The following is a 19,965-nucleotide window of genomic DNA, read 5'->3' as shown; positions in this document are numbered from 1 at the left end:
ATTGTATGTCAGAGGGTTTAATGAGGTTACGTATAAACTAGCTCTTAGGCTACATCAAGTGAAGAGCTTGGTTAAATGTTAGAATGCTTATAACTTATTAACGTCAAATGTCCAATGAGGGAGTTTCGGTTGCATTACGGTGCAGCAGCATTTACATAACATTAGTCAATGTAGTCAATGTAAGTCTGTACTTACTGACCAACCAATGTTGTTATGACTGTGGCCAAACATGAAGCCAATACAGAAGTCAACAGTTTGAAGATCTCATGGACGTTTGATTACTTTATTCCTGAATTACTTAAATTGTAAAAAGAATGCAGATATCATGAAAACTGCACAAGAATGCTATCATTCACTGGTAAAAATCATTGTATTACAACAAAGATATTTTGAGTTGTTATAAAGTTGTAGTTTTCCCCTAAATTCAAACTTCACACATTTTCTACTCACCCTCATGTCAACTAAGGGTTGGAATTTTTTCTAATCTGTTCTTTCTTATAGTTATAGACAAGAATGCCTATCAGTATGATGGTCGCGAACTACGCCCACTTTCTTATCCAAAAAATACTTAAAAACATCCAAATATACAGAGTCGTGCAAGTGTCTACTGTCTAAACACGAGAAAAAACACTTGCAGTTGTCCACACTTTACCAGTGTTTTCTCTCTGTGTAGCATTTTAGCATGCTACAAACAAGCCTAAAATACAGACTTATTCAAATATTTTCAGAGCAATTTCTCATGTCGAAACTTGAATAAAAAATGGAGGCATCTGGATGTTTTTAAGTGTCTTTTTGGACAAGTAGAATAAGAAAAGTGAGCACTGTTAGCGTCAACTGCATGGACATACGTTTCTGCCTGTAACTCCAAAAAGACATGGATTACTCTGAAATTTACAATCCTTAGTCAACATGAGGGTGAGTAGAAAATTAGTGAAATTGGAATTTTGGGCACACTTACCCATTAACCAACCCGTTGATGGAACACAATAGAAATGCAGCAAATTAACATTTGCACAGAGCAAAACTGAACGACATTAAGCAAAGCATTGAAATCCTGTGATCAAAACTTAAGAACTATTTAATAATAATTCTCTCTCTATCTAAGAAATTGGTTTCCTTGTCTTGAAAATCTCAATTCACAATATCAATTGTTAATTCCCTCACTAAATTCTGGATTGTTTCTTCTTCAGAGTCAGCTCTCTCCTTCTAGCAAAGCAGCGTACCGCGACTATCTGGGCAAACTTGAACTCCACTACGGCAAACTCCTGGTAAGAGAGGAAAGATGAAGAAGAGGATGATAGTAAAGGTGCTCACTGTCTTCTTCACCTTCTCCCTCAGAATGCCTCCAAGTCTCGTCTCAGGAACTTGGACCAGCTTCACGCATTCGTGGTCGCCGCCACCAAAGAGCTGATGTGGCTGAACGACAAAGAAGAAGAAGAAGTCAACTACGACTGGAGCGAGCGCAACACCAACATGCCTTCCAAGAAGGAAAACTACTCGGTAGAGTCCAGCATTTTTAAAACAACCTTCCTGTCCGTCTGCGGGTTGATTCGACTCTCCTCCTGACACAGGGCTTGATGCGAGAGCTGGAGCTGCGCGAGAAGAAGATGAACGGAGTCCAGGCCTCCGGAGACAAACTGCTTAGAGACGGACATCCTGCCAGGAAGACCATAGAGGTCAGACTTCGTATCTAAAGCATAAACAAAACTGCTTTACTTTGCTTTTAAAGATAGAAATCTGCTTCTCCTCAGGCGTTCACTGCTGCCTTGCAGACTCAGTGGAGTTGGATCCTCCAGTTGTGCTGCTGCATTGAAACCCACCTGAAAGAAAACACTGCCTACTTCCAGGTACTTGATCACCTTCTCATGCTTTGTATTCATGATCCGCCTACAGAAAATGTTTAAAAAATGAAGCTCCCCTCAAAACACTTCTCACCGTGTAAAAAAAATTCTAAAGATACTGAAATAGTTTTAAACATCTTTATCTATGTATGTGCTCAAATATATACTGTATATATTTATATAAAGATGTAATGTTTACTTAGTTGATGTACAAGATATACTGTATAAGATATATATTATATATATTTTAAAACTTTATTATTCTGAATACATTAAAAACACACCATTAAATGATAATATTAATTAATTCAATAAAAGCATAAATATTTTAAGGCCTATTAGTGCAATTCCCTAAAATCATGGCCATACTAACTGCCAGCTCTATATTAACACCAGCTAAACTCACACTGAGTTCACTGAGAGGGAGCTAAAGACATAGTGGTGGTGCAAGTTGTAAAGTGTTTATTTAGTTTTAAATGAATCAAAAAGTTAAAATTAGGTCTAATATTTATTAAGGTTAATTATCTTGTGGTAAAGGCACTCACTAGTAGAACAAGAAAAGTATCCAACATCCTTTTATAATTGCAGTAGTTAAATGGTCGAGCTCAGTGTTTAATCAAAAGTTCATGAATATTAAAAATTAGATTCAAATGTTGAATATAAAAAACATGTCAGTTTTACTTTTAGCTATTGTAAATAAAGCTACTAAAACATATGTTTCTTTTCTTCTTAGTTTTTCTCAGACGTGAAAGAGACCGAGGAGAGGATGAAGAAGATGCAGGACACGATGAAGAGGAAGTACACGTGCGACCGCTCCATCACGGTCACCAGGCTGGAGGACCTCCTGCAGGACGCATCGGTACGTCCGTCGGGTCCCTCGCGACCGCCTCCGTGACTCATGGGTTCGCGCTCCTCACAGGACGAGAAGGAACAACTGGCGGAGTTCAAGACTCACCTGGAAGGTCTGAGGCGAAGAGCGAAGACCGTCATCCAGCTGAAGCCTCGGAATCCTGCGACACCCATCAAGGGAAAACTTCCCATTCAGGCCGTCTGTGACTTCAAACAAATGGAGGTGATGAAAACACTCTATAATCCTCACGGTGCGAAAACCTGTGAAAACCTTATCGTTGAGGCTGATAGTTGATCAGAGAGTTTCTTACCATCAAGTATTCATCATTAGTGTAAATAAAAACCTCTAAAAAGTCATGGATAATCTCCCTCTGTCTCCAGATCACCGTCCACAGAGGAGACGAGTGCGCCCTGCTGGAAAACTCTCAGCCCTTCACCTGGAAAGTTCTGAACGACAAAGGCAGCCAAGCGTCGGTTCCGTCCATCTGCTTCCTCGTGTCTCCCACCAACAAGGACGCTGTGAACGGCGTGGCGGGGTGAGAGTCCTGACCCGGACCACTCGACCCGAGCTCACTGCTCATTGGCTTAACTCTCGTTGTCCCTCAGACTGGACGGAAACCTGCAGAAGCTGCAGACGATCTGGCAGACCATGTATGTGGACCTGAGGAGCCTGTTGTCCTGGCAGTACCTGATGAGGGACATTCACATCATCAAGACCTGGAACGTCTCCATGGTAACAAGCCTTACTAGCAATTATGTTTTATCTAAATGTGGAAAACACAAGGCAAACCCACAGAAAGTTTTTTTTAATGATTATAATTCCATCACCATCGAGCTGAAGATGTAAAATTATCCATGTTTTCAGTTCAAGACCTTGAGGGTGGAGGAGTACCGTCTGGCTCTCAGGAACCTGGAGCAGCACTACCAGGACTTCCTCAGGGACAGCCAGGACTCCCAGATGTTCGGAGCAGAGGACCGTATGCAGGTGGAGTCCAACTACAACAAGGCCAACCAGCACTACAACACTCTGGTCACCACAACAGAGCAAGGTTGGTCCACCTGTAGCTCCTCAACTTACCATTGAATTCATCAGATATCATGAATTCATGTGCTTTGAATTCATGTGGAATTGACTGTTGAATTCATGTTTTCAGACTTTGTGCCGTCCAGAGCAGGTCAGTGTTTACACTCGAGTGTTCCTGTGTTGTTCTTCGTACCTTCTCGTCTCCTGCTTGAGTCTCGGTCTCACTCATCTGTTCTCTCTCTGCATGTGGTGGTTACTGTTTTTCCTGTTTCCATTTTTCCAGTGACGCAGTAATGAACCCTCGTCCTTCCAGGATCAACTAATAAAGCATGTTAATGTTTCTCTCTTTGTGATGAATAATCATGTGGATCTTGTTGTTCACCTGGATTTCTTCAGTTTTATGTTGTATGGAAGAAAAGTTGTTGTTAACGTGTTAGTACTTTCAGTGACTTTCAGTGAGACACTTTCTGTCTGTCTGTCTGTCTGTCTGTCTGTCTGTCTGACTGTCTATCTACCCGTTATATCCATCCTTCCGTCACCCATTTATCCATCATCCATATTTAATCCATATATCAATCAATCCCCACAGGAATCCATCCATCCGTCGATCATTAATTAATTAATTTATCCATCCTTCTTTCACCCATCCATGAATCCTTCCATTCATCCATCCATCAATCCATTCCCACATGAATCCTACCATTCTTCCATCATCAATTAATTCATTCATTCATCCATCATCAATTCTTCCATTCATCCTTCTACCCATCCATCATCCATTCTTCCATCCACCCATCCAACATCAATTCTTCCATTCATCCATCTACCATCAATTCTTCCATTCACCCATCCATCATCAATTATTTCATTCACCTATCCATCATGAATTCTTCCATTTATCCATCTACCATCAGTTCTTCCATTTTTCCATCCCCCCATCCATCATTAATTCTTCCATTCACCCATCCATCATAGGTCCATAGATCAATCTATCCTCACGTGAATCCATCCATCCTTACATCATTAATTAATGAACCCATTCTTCCATTCGTCCATAATCATTTCTTTCATTCATCCATCCATCCTTCAAGCCATCCAACCATCCATCCCAAACATTAATCCACCCATGCTTTCATCATCAATTCATTAACCCATCCTTCCAACTTCCATCCATCCATTCATCCTTCCATCTAAAAAAATCTATATTTAGATCACAGCTATGGATTAGTTTAATTGACATATTATGGTATGAATGTTTGACACACCAATAACATAGTGGTAAAACATGTTATTTAATAAAGTCCATATCATTTCATTCTAATGGTCTTTAGTCATTAACGTTTGCCTTCAGTAGGATTTTGGACAAGTGGTTTCACGACTGATTCAAGGTCACAACTATCTAACATCAAATTTCTACATGTTTTTTTAACAGGCGAACAAGACGAGTCCATGTGCAGGTCTTACCTGACAAAGATCAAAGACATTCATTTGAAACTGGAAAGTTGTGAAAATCGAACCGTCGGACGCTTCCGCCAGCCAATCAAGAAAGACCCCGTCAAAGCCTGCGCCCAGAAGTCTGCGGAGCAAATGGTTCAAACATTTAAGATACTTTCTCAAGCCTTCTTGACCGCAGAATTAACTCTGCAACATGTTGTTTCTAATCTTCTTGATCCTGATCACAGAAAGTGCAGTCAGAATTGGAAGGCTTGAAGAAGGACCTGACTTCTATTTCTGAGAAGACGGATGAAATCCTGGCTTCCTCCCAGCAGTCCAGCTCAGCGCCGGCACTGCAGTCAGAACTGGACGTCACACAGAAGAAAATGAACCACGTCTACAGCCTGTCCAGCATCTATCTGGACAAGTACGTCGCTGACATCCAGAGGCTCATGTGCTGCATTTGCAAACTTCTTATGTGTTTCTTTTCAGGCTGAAGGGCTTGGACGTGGTCATCAGGAACACTCAAGACGCAGAAGACACTCTCAAGACATACGAGACTCGCCTGAGGGATGTCAGCAAAGTTCCTTCGGAGGAGAAAGAGGTGGAGAACCATCGGAGCCAACTAAAGGTATTTATGTCTGAATGCTCATTCTACTTGTTACTGTCTTCTTATTGCTTCGGGAAAAATCTCTGAAATTGAAGTTAAAATCTCGGCAATTCGTCTTTTGTCAACCAGAAAATGCGTTCTGAGGCGGATGACGACCAGAAAGTGTTTGAGAACCTGCAAGACGATCTGAAGAAGGTGTCGGCCGTCAACGACAAGATGAGCCGGATCCATAGCGAGCGCGACGCCGAGCTGGATCATTACCGTCAGCTGGTCAGCACTCTCCTGGAGCGTTGGCAGCTGGTGCTGGCTCAGCTGGACTTACGGCAGCGCGAGCTCGAGCTCCTCAGGCGCAACATGAAGTCCTACAGCGAGAGCTACGAGTGGCTCATCCGGTGGCTCGGCGAGGCAAGACAGCAGCAGGAGAAGCTTCAGACGGTGCCTATTGGTGACAGCAAGGCTCTAACAAAGCAACTGGCATCGGAGAAGGTAGAGAAGTCTGCCCTCTAGTGGTTAAACACGTCGCTCGTATGTGCAGAATGTTCATCTTTCATTTCTATCGATACAGAAACTCTTGGAAGACATTGAGAAAAACAAGGACAGGATCGAAGAATGCGAGAAAAACGCAAAGGCTTACATCGATTCGGTCAATGTATGTATGGATTTTTTAATTCATATAAAAGGAAATACAACTCTAAGATATTTATTTTACTCTTCCTAGGATTACGAGTTCCAGATTCTTACCTACAAAGCCCTCGAGGACCCCATCGCCTCCCCTCTGAAGAAACCCAAATTGGAGTGTGCGTCCGACAACATCATCCAAGAGGTTTGTTCACAGTCGTGATGCCGTGTTATTTGAGATACACTGTTAGAGATGGTGTGAGACTTTAACTAACATGGCTCATACGACACCATCTAGAGTCAATATTTATTATAAAAGACATAATCTACCTGAATATCTTAATGTTATCTTTTTATTGTGACCTTGGTGGGGTTTCTTTTCGTTGAGCAGATTAATGTATACTTGCTGCATTAAAAAGGAAACTCTTTACTCAATTTAAAATAAATTGCAGATGTTATTGACTAGATGAGCTAGTAAGTTTAACATTTTCCTTATTTTACCAAAACCACCAAATAAATCAGCTCAAACTATGTAATTTCCTAATCTAGACCTTGGCTCCTGCACAGGTTTGAATGTCATCTAGTCTGTGATGTATGTTCTGGTTGGAATCTAAAACTGGTTATAAAAGTAAATCATGAAAACCTTTTGTTTAGAACATATATATATATATATATATATATTATATATATATATATATATATATATATATATATGCATGTATATAAACATAAATAGAGTAATTTACAACGCTTCAGATAACAGTTCTAAATGCATATTGAAACATTTTAGAGTTTTCTAATGCTAACATAAGCCTCTTAAACCGTCCCATTATTCTGTTGAGACTATCTTCAGGAAATAAGTGTTAGTTGTGTACTCTTTAATCTTTATGAGGTTTGTAATGATGAAACAATTAAATAATTAAACATTATTGCTTAATCCCAAGTTGATGATGCATCTCCGGTCCTTGTTCTGTAGCTAAAATCTTTTTCTTTTAACAAGTTCTTTTAACATCTTTACCATGTTTTCCCTTCAGTACGTGACCCTGAGGACCCGCTACAGCGAGCTGTTGACTCTCACCACTCAATACATCAAGTTCATCACCGACGCGAGGCGCCGCCTGGAGGAGGATGAGGTAATTACACTTTCTGAAAAATGAGCTTTGTTGCATCACTACACCAGCCCTTCAAAGGTATTTTTGCTCCGAGTCTGACCTTGTTTTTTCAAAGGAGCTTCAGAAAACTGCAATAAAAGGCTGTGATTATTTAAAAAACTAGCTAGATTTTATGATTATAAAGAATATAAAAGCCACACCCTCCGTCTAAGATGATTATATCACCAAATTGTAAGTCACATAAATTAGGTCCTAAATATACACTAGTAAAACATCCACAGTTCACATCATATGTAATGAAACCAAGTAAGCTCCAGCATCACAGAAATGATTACTCTTGTGATGCTTTTTAAATTTTCTTGTAATATATAATTAGCAAATCATTTTGTTAAAGAAATGTCATATTAATTTGCCCTAATATATAAACTTTGCATTATTTTTTTTTAACATAAATGTTATATTCATACACTAAAAAGCTACATAAATTCTGGTATTTTCAATAAAGCTGAACTGAACCAGAATTATAATTGTTTTAAGTTTATATTTTGGTTTTCAGTAACAAAACTTTTGTTTGAATATTTCAGGCCTTAGTATTGTTCTTGACACTAGTAATGTTTGCGGTGATATAAAACCAAATTGATACCTTATCAACAAACTAAACGTTTTAAATATATATGGTGTTTAAGAATTAAAATAAAGCAATTATTTAATGAGGTTGTGTTACAAATTCTCAGCATTTACCTTCTGGCTTAAAACTAAGTCACAATTAAAAGCAACACAACAATTTTGGGCCATTAACAAATAAAAGAAAATATTTTTTTATCGGCTGCATAATCGCTCATAAGCTATTATAGTTACAAACTTTACATACTTATATTTTACTAATTTTAACTTCATGAAAAACCCTTTAAAACATTGTTGATTTGTCTTCTTCAAATCCAGAGAACGTCTGAGAAAGAGAAAGAAGCTGAAAGAAAACGCTTTGCTGACATTCAGGCTGAGTTAGACAAACATATTCAAATGTCTGAGGCTCAAGCTCAGTCTGCGGCGAAGGCGGAACAAGAAGCACAAGAGCTCAAGCTGAGGATGAAGGATGAAGCCAACAAGAGACAAGATGTGGCCGTGGACGCCGAGAAACAGAAACACAGCATCCAGCAGGAGCTGCAACAACTCAGGCAAATGTCCGAACAGGAGATCAAGTCCAAGAACCTGCAGCTGGAGGAGTCTCTTATCAGTCGCACGAAGATCCAGGAGGAGATCCACATCATTAGACTTCAACTGGAGACCACCATCAAGCAGAAGTCGACCGCTGAGGGCGAGCTGCATCAACTCAGAGACAAGGCGGGCGAGGCCGACAGACTTCGGAAGGCTGCTCAGGAGGATGCCGAGAGGCTTCGCAAGCAGGTGGCGGAAGAGACTCAGAAAAAGAAAAATGCAGAAGAGGAGCTGAAGAAAAAATCTGAGGCAGAAAAAGAAGCTTCCAGGCAAAAGCAGAAAGCGCTGGATGATTTGCAGAAGTTGCGAATGCAAGCCGAGGAGGCAGAACGGCGGGTGAAACAGGCGGAGGAAGAGAAGCTGAGGCAGATCAAGGTGGTCGAGGAGGTGGCGGTGAAGAGCGCCGCAGCGCAGTTTCAAAGCACGTCGATTTCTTTCAATGAGAAGGCAACACAACTGGAGGAGACTCTGAAGAAGGAGAAAGGAACAGTCCTGCAGCTGCAGGCAGAGGCCGAAGAACTGAGGAGACAACAGGAAGAAGCAAGAAAAGCCCGGGAACAGGCGGAGAAGGAGCTTGAAACGTGGCGTCAGAAAGCCAACGAGGCTTTGCGCTTGAGGCTTCAAGCTGAGGAGGAAGCTCAGAAGAAGAGCTTGGAGCAAGAGGAGGCTGAGAGACAGAAGTTGGAGGCAGAGCGAGATGCTAAGAAAAGAGCTAAGGCGGAAGAAGCTGCCCTTAAACTGAAAGGAAACGCTGAGAAAGAGTTGGAGAAACAGAGGGAGTTTGCTGAAGAAGTAGCCAAACAAAAACTTTCTGCAGAACAGGAATGCATCCGACTGAAGTCTGCCTTTGAACGCGCTGAGGAGCAGAGGAACCTGTTGGACTCTGAGTTCCAGCGGCTGAAAAATGACGTCAACGCCACTGAGAAACAGAAGAAGCAGCTGGAGGATGAGCTGGCAAAGGTCCGCAGTGAAATGGATGCTCTGCTGAAGATGAAGGTGAAGGCAGAGAAGGAGACGCTGTCAGCGAGCGAGAAGAGCAAGCAGCTTCTGGAGTCTGATGCGTTGAAGATGAAATTTCTGGCCGACGAGGCAGCAAGACTCAGGGCAGATGCGGAGGAGGCGAAGAAGCAGAGACAGATCGCAGAGGATGAAGCCGCTCGACAGAGAGCCGATGCGGAGAAGATTCTGAAGGAGAAACTGGCTGACATTACCGAGGTGACTCGTCTCAAGACCGAGGCCGAGATGGGCCTGAAGGCAAAGGAGGCTGAGATCGAACGACTCAAGAGGCAGGCTGAAGACGAGGTGTACCAGAGGAAGCTGCTGGAGGATCAGGCGTCTCAGCATAAACAAGAAATCGCTGAGAAAATCACTCACTTGAAGAGCTCCTCAGATACCGAGTTGGTCCGACAGAAGACGATCATCGAGGAGACCTTGAGACAAAAGAAAATCGTTGAGGAAGAAATTCACATCATTAGGATCAGCTTTGAGAAGGCTTCGAAGGAGAAGGCCGGTCTGGAAGGCGAGCTGAAGAAACTGAAGGATGTTTCTGAGGAGACTGAGAAGAGCAAACTCAAAGCTGAAGAAGAGGCCGAGAGACTGAAACGACTCGCAGCTGAGGAGGAGAAGAAACGACGAGAAGCCGAGGAGAAAGTGAAGAGGATCACAGCTGCGGAGGAAGAAGCGGCTCGGCAGTGCAAAGCGGCTCAAGATGAAGTGGAACGTCTGAAGAAAGTGGCGGCGGAGGCTAACCAACAGAAGGAGAGAGCCGAAAAAGAAGCAGAGCGACAGGTTGTTTTAGTAAAAGAGGCAGTTCAGAAACGTAGCACTGCAGAGCAGAAAGCTCAAGATGTTCTCTCCAAGAACAAGGAAGACAGCCTTTCTCAGGAGAAGATGAAAGAGGAGTTTGAAAATGCGAAGAAGCTTGCCCAGGCAGCAGAGCTAGCCAAAGAGAAATCTGAAAAAGAGGCGGCTGATCTTCGGCAGAAAGCAGAAGAGGCTGACAAACAGAAAAAAAAGGCAGAGAAAGAGGCGGCTAAACAGGCTAAAGCTCAAAAGGAGGCAGAGCGACTGAAGAAAGAAGCTGAGGAGGAAGCGTCAAAGCGTGCAGCAGCCGAGGCGGCTGCTTTGAAAGACAAGGAGAAGGCAGACGCTGAGATGGTTAAACACAAAGATGAAGCTGAGAAGGCTCTCAAGCAGAAGTCCCATGTGGAGAAGGAGCTGTCGGTGGTGAAGCTGCAGCTGGATGAGTCTGACAAACACAAAGCTGTGCTGGACAAAGAGCTTCAACGTGTTAAGGGGGAGGTAAACGACGCTATCAAGCAAAAAGAACTGGTGGCGGAAGAGTTGTCCAAGATCAAGATTCAAATGGATGAACTTCTAAAACTGAAGCTCAAGTTTGAGATGGAAAACAAGCGTTTGATGCAGCAAGACAAGGACATTTCACAGAAGCTACTGGAGGAGGAAGCAGAGAAAATGAAGAGTCTGGCCGAAGAGGCTTCTCGGTTAAGCGTTGCAGCAGAGGAGGCCGCCAAACAAAGACAGCTGGCCGAGAGGGACTTGGCTGAACAGAGGGCACTTGCCGAGAAGATGCTCAAGGAGAAAATGCAGGCCATTCAAGAGTCAACGAAACTAAAGGCTGAAGCAGAGAAGCTCCAGAAACAAAAGGACCAGGCACAGGAAAAAAACAAAAAGCTCCTCGAGGACAACCAACAGATCCAGCAAAGGCTAAACAAGGAAACGGAAGACTTTCAGAAGTCGCTGGAAGCTGAGAAGAAACGGCAGCTTGAGGTCTCAGCTGAGGCAGAAAAGCTTAGACTGAGAGTAAAGGAGCTCAGCGATGCTCAAACCAAAGCAGAAGAAGAGGCGAAGAAGTTCAAGAAGCAAGCCAACGAGGCTAAGGCCCGTCTTCAAGATGCAGAGAAACAAACCACGCAAGTTGTTGCTCAGAAGTTGGAGACACAAAGACTGCAGAGTACCAAGGAGGCCGATGACCTTAAGAAAGCCATTGATGAGCTTGAAAAAGAGCGTGAAAACTTGAGAAAACAGTCAGAAGAGCTCCATCAAAAGTCAAAAGAGGTAAGTTGTTTGATTTCAAATGTTATACCGTATGTTGCCATGATGTGGTCCTCAAAGATCTTCTTTTTTTTCTGTCCTAACAGATGAATGACAGTCAACAACAGCAAATCGAGCAACAGAAGGTGATCCTTCAGCAGACGTTCATCTCTGAAAAAGAATTGTTGCTCATCAAACAGAAGTCTGTGGAGGATGAGAAAAAGAGGTTGGAGAAACAGTTTGAAGAGGAGGTGAAGAAGGCAAAGGCCCTCAAGGATGAGCAGGAAAAACAACGCAAGCTGATGGAGGAAGAGAAGAAGAAACTGCAAGCAATAATGGACGACGCCGTCAAGAAACAGAAGGCGGCTGAAGCTGAGATGAAGAACAAGCAGAAGGAAATGGATGCCCTCGAGAAGCAAAAGAAAGAGCAGGAAAAACTCTTGGAAGAAGAAAACAAAAAGCTAAGAGAAAAACTCCAGAATCTTGAGGCCACATCGAAACAAGGTCCCTCTGCGATGAAGGAAACAGACAAGGTCGTTCAAGAACAGATGGTTACCGTGACGACAGTGTCCACTACAAAGGAGGTCTACAATGGCACGGTTGTTGATGTTGATGGCTCAAGAAAAGAAAAAGAACCACCGTTTGGTTTTGATGGAATTAGGGCAAAGGTCCCTGCTCAAAGGCTCCATGAAATCGGCGTTCTGACCAAGAAAGAATTGGACAAACTGAAAAAAGGCAAAGTCTCAGTGCAGGAACTCGGAAAAACTGACAAAATTAATTCATGCCTTAAAGGAATAAACAGTATTGGTGCCATTTTGACTCCTGAAAAAGAGAAGATGAGCGTCTATCAGGCCATGACTGAGAACAAATTGGCGCCCAACTTTGCAGCTATGCTTTTAGAAGCTCAAGCAGCATCTGGTTTCCTGGTAGATCCAGCTAAAAACACACTGTTGTCTGTAGACGAGGCAGTTAAAGAAACGTTGATTGGTCCAGAGCTACATGAAAGAATGCTTATTGCTGAGAAAGCAGCCGTAGGATTCAAAGATCCGTACACCGGAGACAAGATTTCTCTTTTCGAGGCAATGAAGAAGGGGCTTGTTGAAAAAGAGCAAGCTATCAAATTCCTCGATGTTCAACTGGCAACAGGTGGCGTAATAGATCCCATCAATAGTCATAGAGTTCCTCTCCAGACTGCTTACAAGCAGGGCCAGCTGGATGAAGATACTCACAAGAAAGTCACAGATCCCACTGAGGAAAGCAAACTCTTTATAGACCCCAGCACAAAAGAACAATTGACATACAAGATGTTGCTGGACAAATGCACAAAGGATTCAGACTCGGGTGTTCTGCTGTTACCAATAACCGAGAAGGCAGCCGAAAGTGAAAGTATGCACACAGACTTGGAAGTGAAGGAGGCATTAAGTAAGTCCCATGTTGAGGTGCCGTTTGGAAAGTTCAAAGGAAAGGCCGTGACGATTTGGGAGGTGATTAACTCTGAGTATTTCACGGAGGTGCAGAGAAGAGAACTGATTCGTCAGTACAAGACGGGCAAGATCACAGTGGAGAAGATTATTAAAATTGTTATCACTGTGGTGGAAGATAAGGAGAAGAGTAATCAAAACATGTTCAGTGGTTTGAGGGCTTCAATCTCTCCCAGTGAGCTTCTGGAGTCCAAAGTCTTGAACAAGGACTTGTTCAACAAGTTAAGTAATGGCAAGGTCTCAGCAAAAGAGATCTCTGAGATGGAAAGTGTAAAGAAGGCACTGCAGGGAACACCAAGCATCGCCGGGCTTCTGGATGAGCAATCCAAAGAGAAAATACCGTTTTATCAGGCAATTAAAAAAGAAGTTCTGTCTCCAGAAACTGCACTTTACCTTCTCGAAGCTCAAGCGGCAACTGGATTCATAATCGACCCCGTCCAAAATGAACGGATGCCTGTGGACGAGGCCGTCAAGTCCGGGCTTATTGGGCCAGAGCTTCATGAACGACTCCTCTCCGCAGAAAGAGCTATTGGCGGATACAACGACCCTTACACAGGAAAGAAAGTATCTCTGTTTGAAGCCATGGACAAAGGGCTTATAAAGAAAGATCATGGCGTTCGTCTCATTGAGGCTCAGCTTGCAACAGGTGGCATCATTGACCCCAACATGAGCTATCGCATTCCTGTAGAGCTCGCTTGCAAACGTGGATACTTTGATGAGGAATGCAGCAAGAATTTAAACATGATTACAGATGAAACAAAAGTCTACTATGATCCAAATACACAAGAGAGTGCCACTTACAAACAGCTGTTGGATAAATGCATCACTGATAAAGAAACTAATCTGCCATTGCTCCCGCTCTCGAAAAAGACCTCAAAACCAAAGAAAGACCAACAAGTCACAGAGGCCAAAACAAAAGAGACTTTGGAGAATAAAATGATGGCGTTGGATCACGGGCCCTTCAAGGGACAGAAAGTCACAATTTGGGAAATCATGCACTCTCATTACATCACAGAGGAGAGAAGGGTAGAACTTATCCGCCAGTTCCGAATGGGTCATGTGACAATCGAAGAACTGATCAAGATTGTCGTCACGATGGTTGAAAAGGAGGAAAAACTTAAAGAAGAGGCATGCTTTGAAGGTCTGAGAGCACCGGTCGACCCAAAATCACTTTTGGATTCCAACATCATTGATCAGGCGACATTTGAGCAGCTCCAGGCGGGGACAAAGACCCCCAAAGATGTCAGTCAATCTGAAAAGGTTAGGAAGTATTTGCAAGGAACGGATCGCATTGATGGCATCACTTTAGGGGAATCCAATGAGCAGTTGGGGATTTATCAGGCAATGAAAAAAGAGGTGTTGCAAGAAGACACAGGACTGGCACTGCTGGAAGCCCAAGCAGCAACAGGTTTCATAACGGATCCTGTAAAAAATGTAAAGCTCTCAGTAGACGACGCAGTGAAGGCTGGAGTTGTAGGTCCTGAACTTCATGAGAAACTCCTTTTGGCAGAGAAGGCAGTGACAGGCTACAGGGATCCCTACACAGGCAGCAAGATTTCTTTGTTCCAAGCAATGAAGAAAGAGCTCGTTCTACGAGGGCATGCCATCCCTCTTCTGGAGGCCCAGGCGACTACAGGAGGGATCATTGATCCAGTTTGTTCCATCCATCTCCCTAATGATGTCGCTATTAAGCGAGGATACCTCAGCAAGCAGATGGCTAAGTCTTTTGAAGACCCCTCGGGTGACATCATGTGTTTTGTCAATCCAAACACCAACGAAAGTGTTACCTACAAACAGTTGCTGGAAAAATCTGTACGGGATCCAAACTCCGGTCTTTGCTTCCTCCCTCTATCTAAAGTGGAAGCTCCAGCTCCTGTTGAGAAGTCCTATCAGTACACTGAGGAGCAAGCACAGAGTGATCTTGCCAACACTCAAATTGACATCCCCCACAAGAGCTTTGCAGGGAAAAGCATGACTATTTGGGAAATGCTCAACTCAAATATGCTTCCTGAGGAGGAGCAGCGCCGCCTGTTGGAGCAGTACCGCTTGGGCCAAATCACAAAGGATCGAATGCTCATTATAATCATTGAAATCTTCGAGCAAAGGGAGGCGATGAAGTCTGAGCAAGGCATGTCATGTGACGTCATCAGAAGGAGAGTCACTATAGAAGAGCTATACAGCTCTCGCATCATCGACCTGGAAACCTATAACCTCCTTAAACAAGAGAAAATGACCATTCGAGAGGTGATGGAAGTGCCATCTGTAAAACAGTATCTGTTTGGCACTGGCTGTGTTGCTGGAATAATGTCAGTCAGCCCACCTAAGATCAGTATCTATCAAGCAATGAAGAACGGAAAGATCAAACCAGAAGTCGCTTTAAACCTTCTCGAGGCTCAAGCAGCAACTGGGTTCATCATCGATCCCATCAAAGATGAACTTTTAACTGTCGATGAAGCCGTGCGCAAAGGTCTTGTGGGTCCTGAGCTTCATGACAAGCTTCTCTCTGCAGAGCGAGCAGCCATAGGATACAAAGATCCATACAGTGGAAAAGTGATCTCAATCTTCCAGGCATACAAAAAAGAGCTCATCCCTGAGGATTATGCTCTGAGGCTTTTAGAGGCGCAGAATGCGACTGGTGGGCTAATGGACCCTGAGTACAACTTCCGCTTGCCCAACGATGTTGCATTGCAGCGTGGGTACATTAATAAAGAGACGCTGGACAGAATATCAGATCCTGGGGATGTCCAAGGTTTTATTGATCCAACAACAGACGAGAAACAGTCGTACGCTCAGCTGCTCAAGAGATGCCGAGTGGATAAAGAAAGCGGTCTAAGACTACTTTCCCTGGCAGACAGGAGACTTCTCTTCAAGGGCCTTAGGAAGCAGATCACAGTGGACGAGCTGCTCCGCGCTCAGATCATAAACCAAGAGACGTTTAATCAGTTAACAGAGGGTTCTTTAACTGTGGAGGAAGTCAGCAGGAGTGTTAAAAAATATCTGGAGGGCACGAGCTGCATCGCTGGCGTGTATGTGGAATCTAACAAAGAGCGTCTCTCCATCTACCAGGCCATGAAGAAGAACATGATCAGACCAGGAACTGCCTTTGAGCTGCTCGAAGCCCAGGCTGCCACAGGCTACGTAATTGACCCCATTAAAGGTCTGAAACTGAATGTCAGTGAGGCCGTTAAGATGGCCGTAGTTGGTCCAGAGTTCAAAGACAAACTCCTCTCGGCTGAAAGGGCAGTGACCGGCTACAGAGATCCTTATTCCGGGAAAGTTATCTCACTTTTCCAGGCCATGAAAAAGGGACTGATATTGAAAGACCATGGCATCCGGCTACTCGAGGCCCAGATTGCAACAGGTGGCATCATTGACCCGCAGGAAAGCCATCGTCTGCCTGTCGAAGCTGCGTATGAACGTGGTCTGTTTGATGAGGAGATGAACGAAATTCTCACTGATCCATCGGACGACACCAAAGGCTTCTTCGATCCCAACACTGAAGAGAATCTCACATATTTGCAGTTAATGGAAAGATGCATGATCGACCCAGAGACGGGCCTGGCACTGTTGTTGCTGAAAGAGAAGAAGCGGGAGAGGAAGACATCGTCCAAATCATCAGTTCGCAAACGTAGAGTTGTCATTGTTGATCCGGAGAGTGGAAAGGAGATGTCGGTGTACGAGGCGTATCAAAAAGGACTAATCGATCACCAGACATACCTAGAACTTGCCGAGCAAGAATGTGAATGGGAGGAAATAACAAGAACCTCGTCCGATGGGGTCGTCAAGTCCGTGATCACCGACCGGAGATCAGGACGACAGTATGACATCGACGACGCGATCACAAAGGGCTTGATTGACAAGTCGGCTCTGGATCAGTACAGAGCAGGAAATCTGTCAATCACAGAGTTTGCAGACATGTTATCAGGGAACATGAGCGGGAGCAGATCACGTTCGTCCTCCTTTGGTTCCTCCTCCTCTTTTAATTCGAGTCCAGTACCTGCTATCAAAACACCTGCAACTACTTGGAACGACCCGACAGAGGAATCTGGACCTGTTGCCGGAATACTAGACACTGAAACGTTGGAAAAGGTGTCCATCACAGAGGCTATCCATAGAAACCTTGTGGACAACATCACTGGTCAAAGGCTTCTTGAAGCTCAGGCCTGCACTGGAGGCATCATCGACCCAAACACAGGCGAGAAGTTCCCGGTCACAGATGCAATGAACAAAGGGCTGGTTGATAAAATCATGGTGGACAGAATCACCCTTGCTCAAAAGGCATGTAACGGATTCGAGGATCCACGAACCAAAAGCAAAATGTCTGCAGCCCAGGCCCTGAAGAAGGGCTGGTTGTACTATGAGGCAGGGCAAAGATTCTTGGAAGTCCAGTATCTCACAGGTGGTTTAATCGAACCCGATATAACAAACAGAGTCCAGCTGGATGAGGCCCTTGCAAAAGGCACGTTGGATGCACGTACAGCCCAGAAATTGAGAGACGTCAGTGCCTACTCCAAGTACCTCACCTGCCCTAAAACCAAGCTTAAGATCTCCTACAAGGACGCGATGGACAGGAGCATGGTAGAAGAGGGAACCGGACTGAGACTACTGGAGGCATCATCTCAATCCAGCAAAGGCCTTTACAGCCCCTACAGCGTCAGTGGATCAGGCTCGGCCACAGGCTCGAGGTCAGGTTCTAGATCCAGCTCCAGGTCAGGCTCGCGCAGAGGCAGCTTTGACGCAACTGGATCGAGCTTCACTACAACCTTCTCCTCATCTTCCTACACTTCACCCAGCTACAGCCGCAGATACTAAAGTTAAAGGAACAAATACCACAGATTCACACCAAGAGGCAGCTGCATTTTTGCTCTGCATGAGGCCATAAAATCGAATGTAAAAAGTAAAATGACAGGCTACCGTTTAAGATTATTTTAGTTTTGTTAATGTTATAATTTTCTACACGCAAATAAATAATAGTTTATATGATCATTGAAATACCTGCACAGACGAGGCTTATTTTTCATTGATGAAGTGTTTTTAATTTCATCGTTAGACCACTAAATTAAATAAAGATGAAAACAAGTTGTTGTAAAAACTACATTCTCTGTATATTTGTATATTTTGAGGCGATATCAGTAGGAAAAACCAATGGCACTATGCAGAGCAGAATAACAGCAGGGAATTAACCCACTTTTAATTGAGAAGAATCAACATCAGAAAAAAAGGACATAAAAAAACCGAACATGGACGACAAGTGACAATCTGGACATTTCAAGACTATCCTGGACACCAAGAGACTTCGGACACAGCGCTTCATGACATTTGAATTGGTAAATAAAACATCTTTGTAAAGTTTAGATCCACCATATGTCGACTAAATTCCTATTGTTTATTTCAGATTCTTCTCTCCGTCAATTTCCAACGAAAACGCTTTGTTGTTGTCAAAGACTTTATGCAAAAACCTTCTTCCACATGATGGTCCAACGCGTCAAGAGGACTGAACTCACTTTAACTCACAAGCCATCACGTTGTCCTCAGACCACTAACATCTAACCTTAAGTAAACACCTGCTTTGTAAGTGCCTGCAAGAGTTCAATGCTTTAGCTGAATGATAAACAATATTATCAGGTAAGACGCAGCAGAGCGTCATAATAACACTTTGAACCGACACCATTTCATTTCAACACACTGGACATCGCAGACTCAAAATGTATGGATGCTATGTTCCTGACTGTAGATCTCTATTGTTGGTAGTATTTTTATTTGCCACAAGACCCAGTATATCAACTTTGACCATGTTTCTGTTTGATGTTCCTTTGGCGACCAACAAATATATATATATTTTTGCATGATTTACTAACCAGCAGCCATTCATTTTATTTTCGCACATAAATAATGTTTTATTATCTGCTTCAGAGGGTTTGACTGCTCTAGGTTACTGGAACAGTTGACTCGAGCCTTTCTTAAAGTATTTATAGCAAAATAAATGGTGACAAGGAATTTTATTTTAACACCATATAATGTGTAAATAAAGATGGGAATGAAACATTTGTGTGATTATTTGGTTAATGTATGTATTGTCATACCTCACAACTGACTGTAATAACAAGCGATCACGTTATATATATATGTATGACATAGACTTACTTAATGTTCAAGAAAATCATGACCTTAGGTAACTAGTTTACTGTAACGGTTGTAAACATGCTAAACGTGCTCTTATTAAGCACTATGAAACTTTCAAGTTTTAAAGGTATCCCCAGGATATCAGGAAAATGTTTTAAGCAACAATGAGGAGGTTAAATAATAAATTGTATATCGAAAAGGTACAAACAAGTTTGGTGCAACACGGTGCTCACTATCGTCATAATGATTATTCATGTTAGTTCTTGTGTTTAAAATGTTAAGGCGTGTTTAAACTGGTTACTTTGTCCTTGTTGTAAATGCTAATTGCCAACTCTGTCATAACCATTGGTCATGTTGGAGGCTGTTCTATTTCGTCCCTACTGACCGCCAGAGGCGGTGCTTCAAGCACTGAATGTATCCATCTCGCGCATGCGCAGTTCGAGTTTAATACCAACAAAGTCACCTGTGACCCCTGATGACCCCGGAAGGGGTATAACTTCCGGTGACATCAGAGGATCTGTTCCTTTTCATCTTCTCGCTGCACAAGTAGCATGTCACCGAGCTAGCTCAAGGACTAGCTCGTTCGTTGCCGGTAGTCACGCGACTT

General features: G+C 43.3%; 1 protein-coding gene across 10 annotated transcripts in view; it reads left to right on the top strand.

Moving 5' to 3' along the window:
- Window positions 1-19,278, top strand: part of pleca (plectin a) — an 81,237-nt gene extending 61,959 nt beyond the window's left edge. For 8 of the 10 annotated variants that reach the window (XM_087787049.1, XM_087787054.1, XM_087787056.1 and 5 more), the window contains 20 exons: window positions 1,191-1,268; window positions 1,339-1,500; window positions 1,572-1,676; window positions 1,752-1,847; window positions 2,575-2,700; window positions 2,761-2,913; window positions 3,072-3,226; window positions 3,297-3,423; window positions 3,556-3,739; window positions 3,845-3,865; window positions 5,147-5,304; window positions 5,397-5,575; window positions 5,641-5,779; window positions 5,888-6,244; window positions 6,324-6,407; window positions 6,477-6,581; window positions 7,411-7,509; window positions 8,431-11,778; window positions 11,862-18,562; window positions 18,631-19,278. In XM_087787049.1, coding sequence (XP_087643175.1) covers window positions 1,191-1,268; window positions 1,339-1,500; window positions 1,572-1,676; window positions 1,752-1,847; window positions 2,575-2,700; window positions 2,761-2,913; window positions 3,072-3,226; window positions 3,297-3,423; window positions 3,556-3,739; window positions 3,845-3,865; window positions 5,147-5,304; window positions 5,397-5,575; window positions 5,641-5,779; window positions 5,888-6,244; window positions 6,324-6,407; window positions 6,477-6,581; window positions 7,411-7,509; window positions 8,431-11,778; window positions 11,862-18,047 — 11,862 coding nt within the window. In that variant the 3' untranslated portion in view covers window positions 18,048-18,562; window positions 18,631-19,278. The remainder of the gene's footprint in view (window positions 1-1,190; window positions 1,269-1,338; window positions 1,501-1,571; window positions 1,677-1,751; window positions 1,848-2,574; window positions 2,701-2,760; window positions 2,914-3,071; window positions 3,227-3,296; window positions 3,424-3,555; window positions 3,740-3,844; window positions 3,866-5,146; window positions 5,305-5,396; window positions 5,576-5,640; window positions 5,780-5,887; window positions 6,245-6,323; window positions 6,408-6,476; window positions 6,582-7,410; window positions 7,510-8,430; window positions 11,779-11,861; window positions 18,563-18,630) is intronic. The other 2 variants (XM_087787050.1, XM_087787055.1) reach the window with 1 other exon arrangement.
- Window positions 19,279-19,965: the final 687 nt, after the last annotated feature.

The sequence above is a fragment of the Callionymus lyra genome, chromosome 3 (genome assembly GCF_982586985.1).
Source record: "Callionymus lyra chromosome 3, fCalLyr1.hap1.1, whole genome shotgun sequence".
Taxonomy (NCBI): domain Eukaryota; kingdom Metazoa; phylum Chordata; class Actinopteri; order Syngnathiformes; family Callionymidae; genus Callionymus; species Callionymus lyra.
The sequence above is the reverse complement of the archived record's forward strand: the minus strand, read 5'-3'. Positions and strand labels throughout refer to the sequence as shown.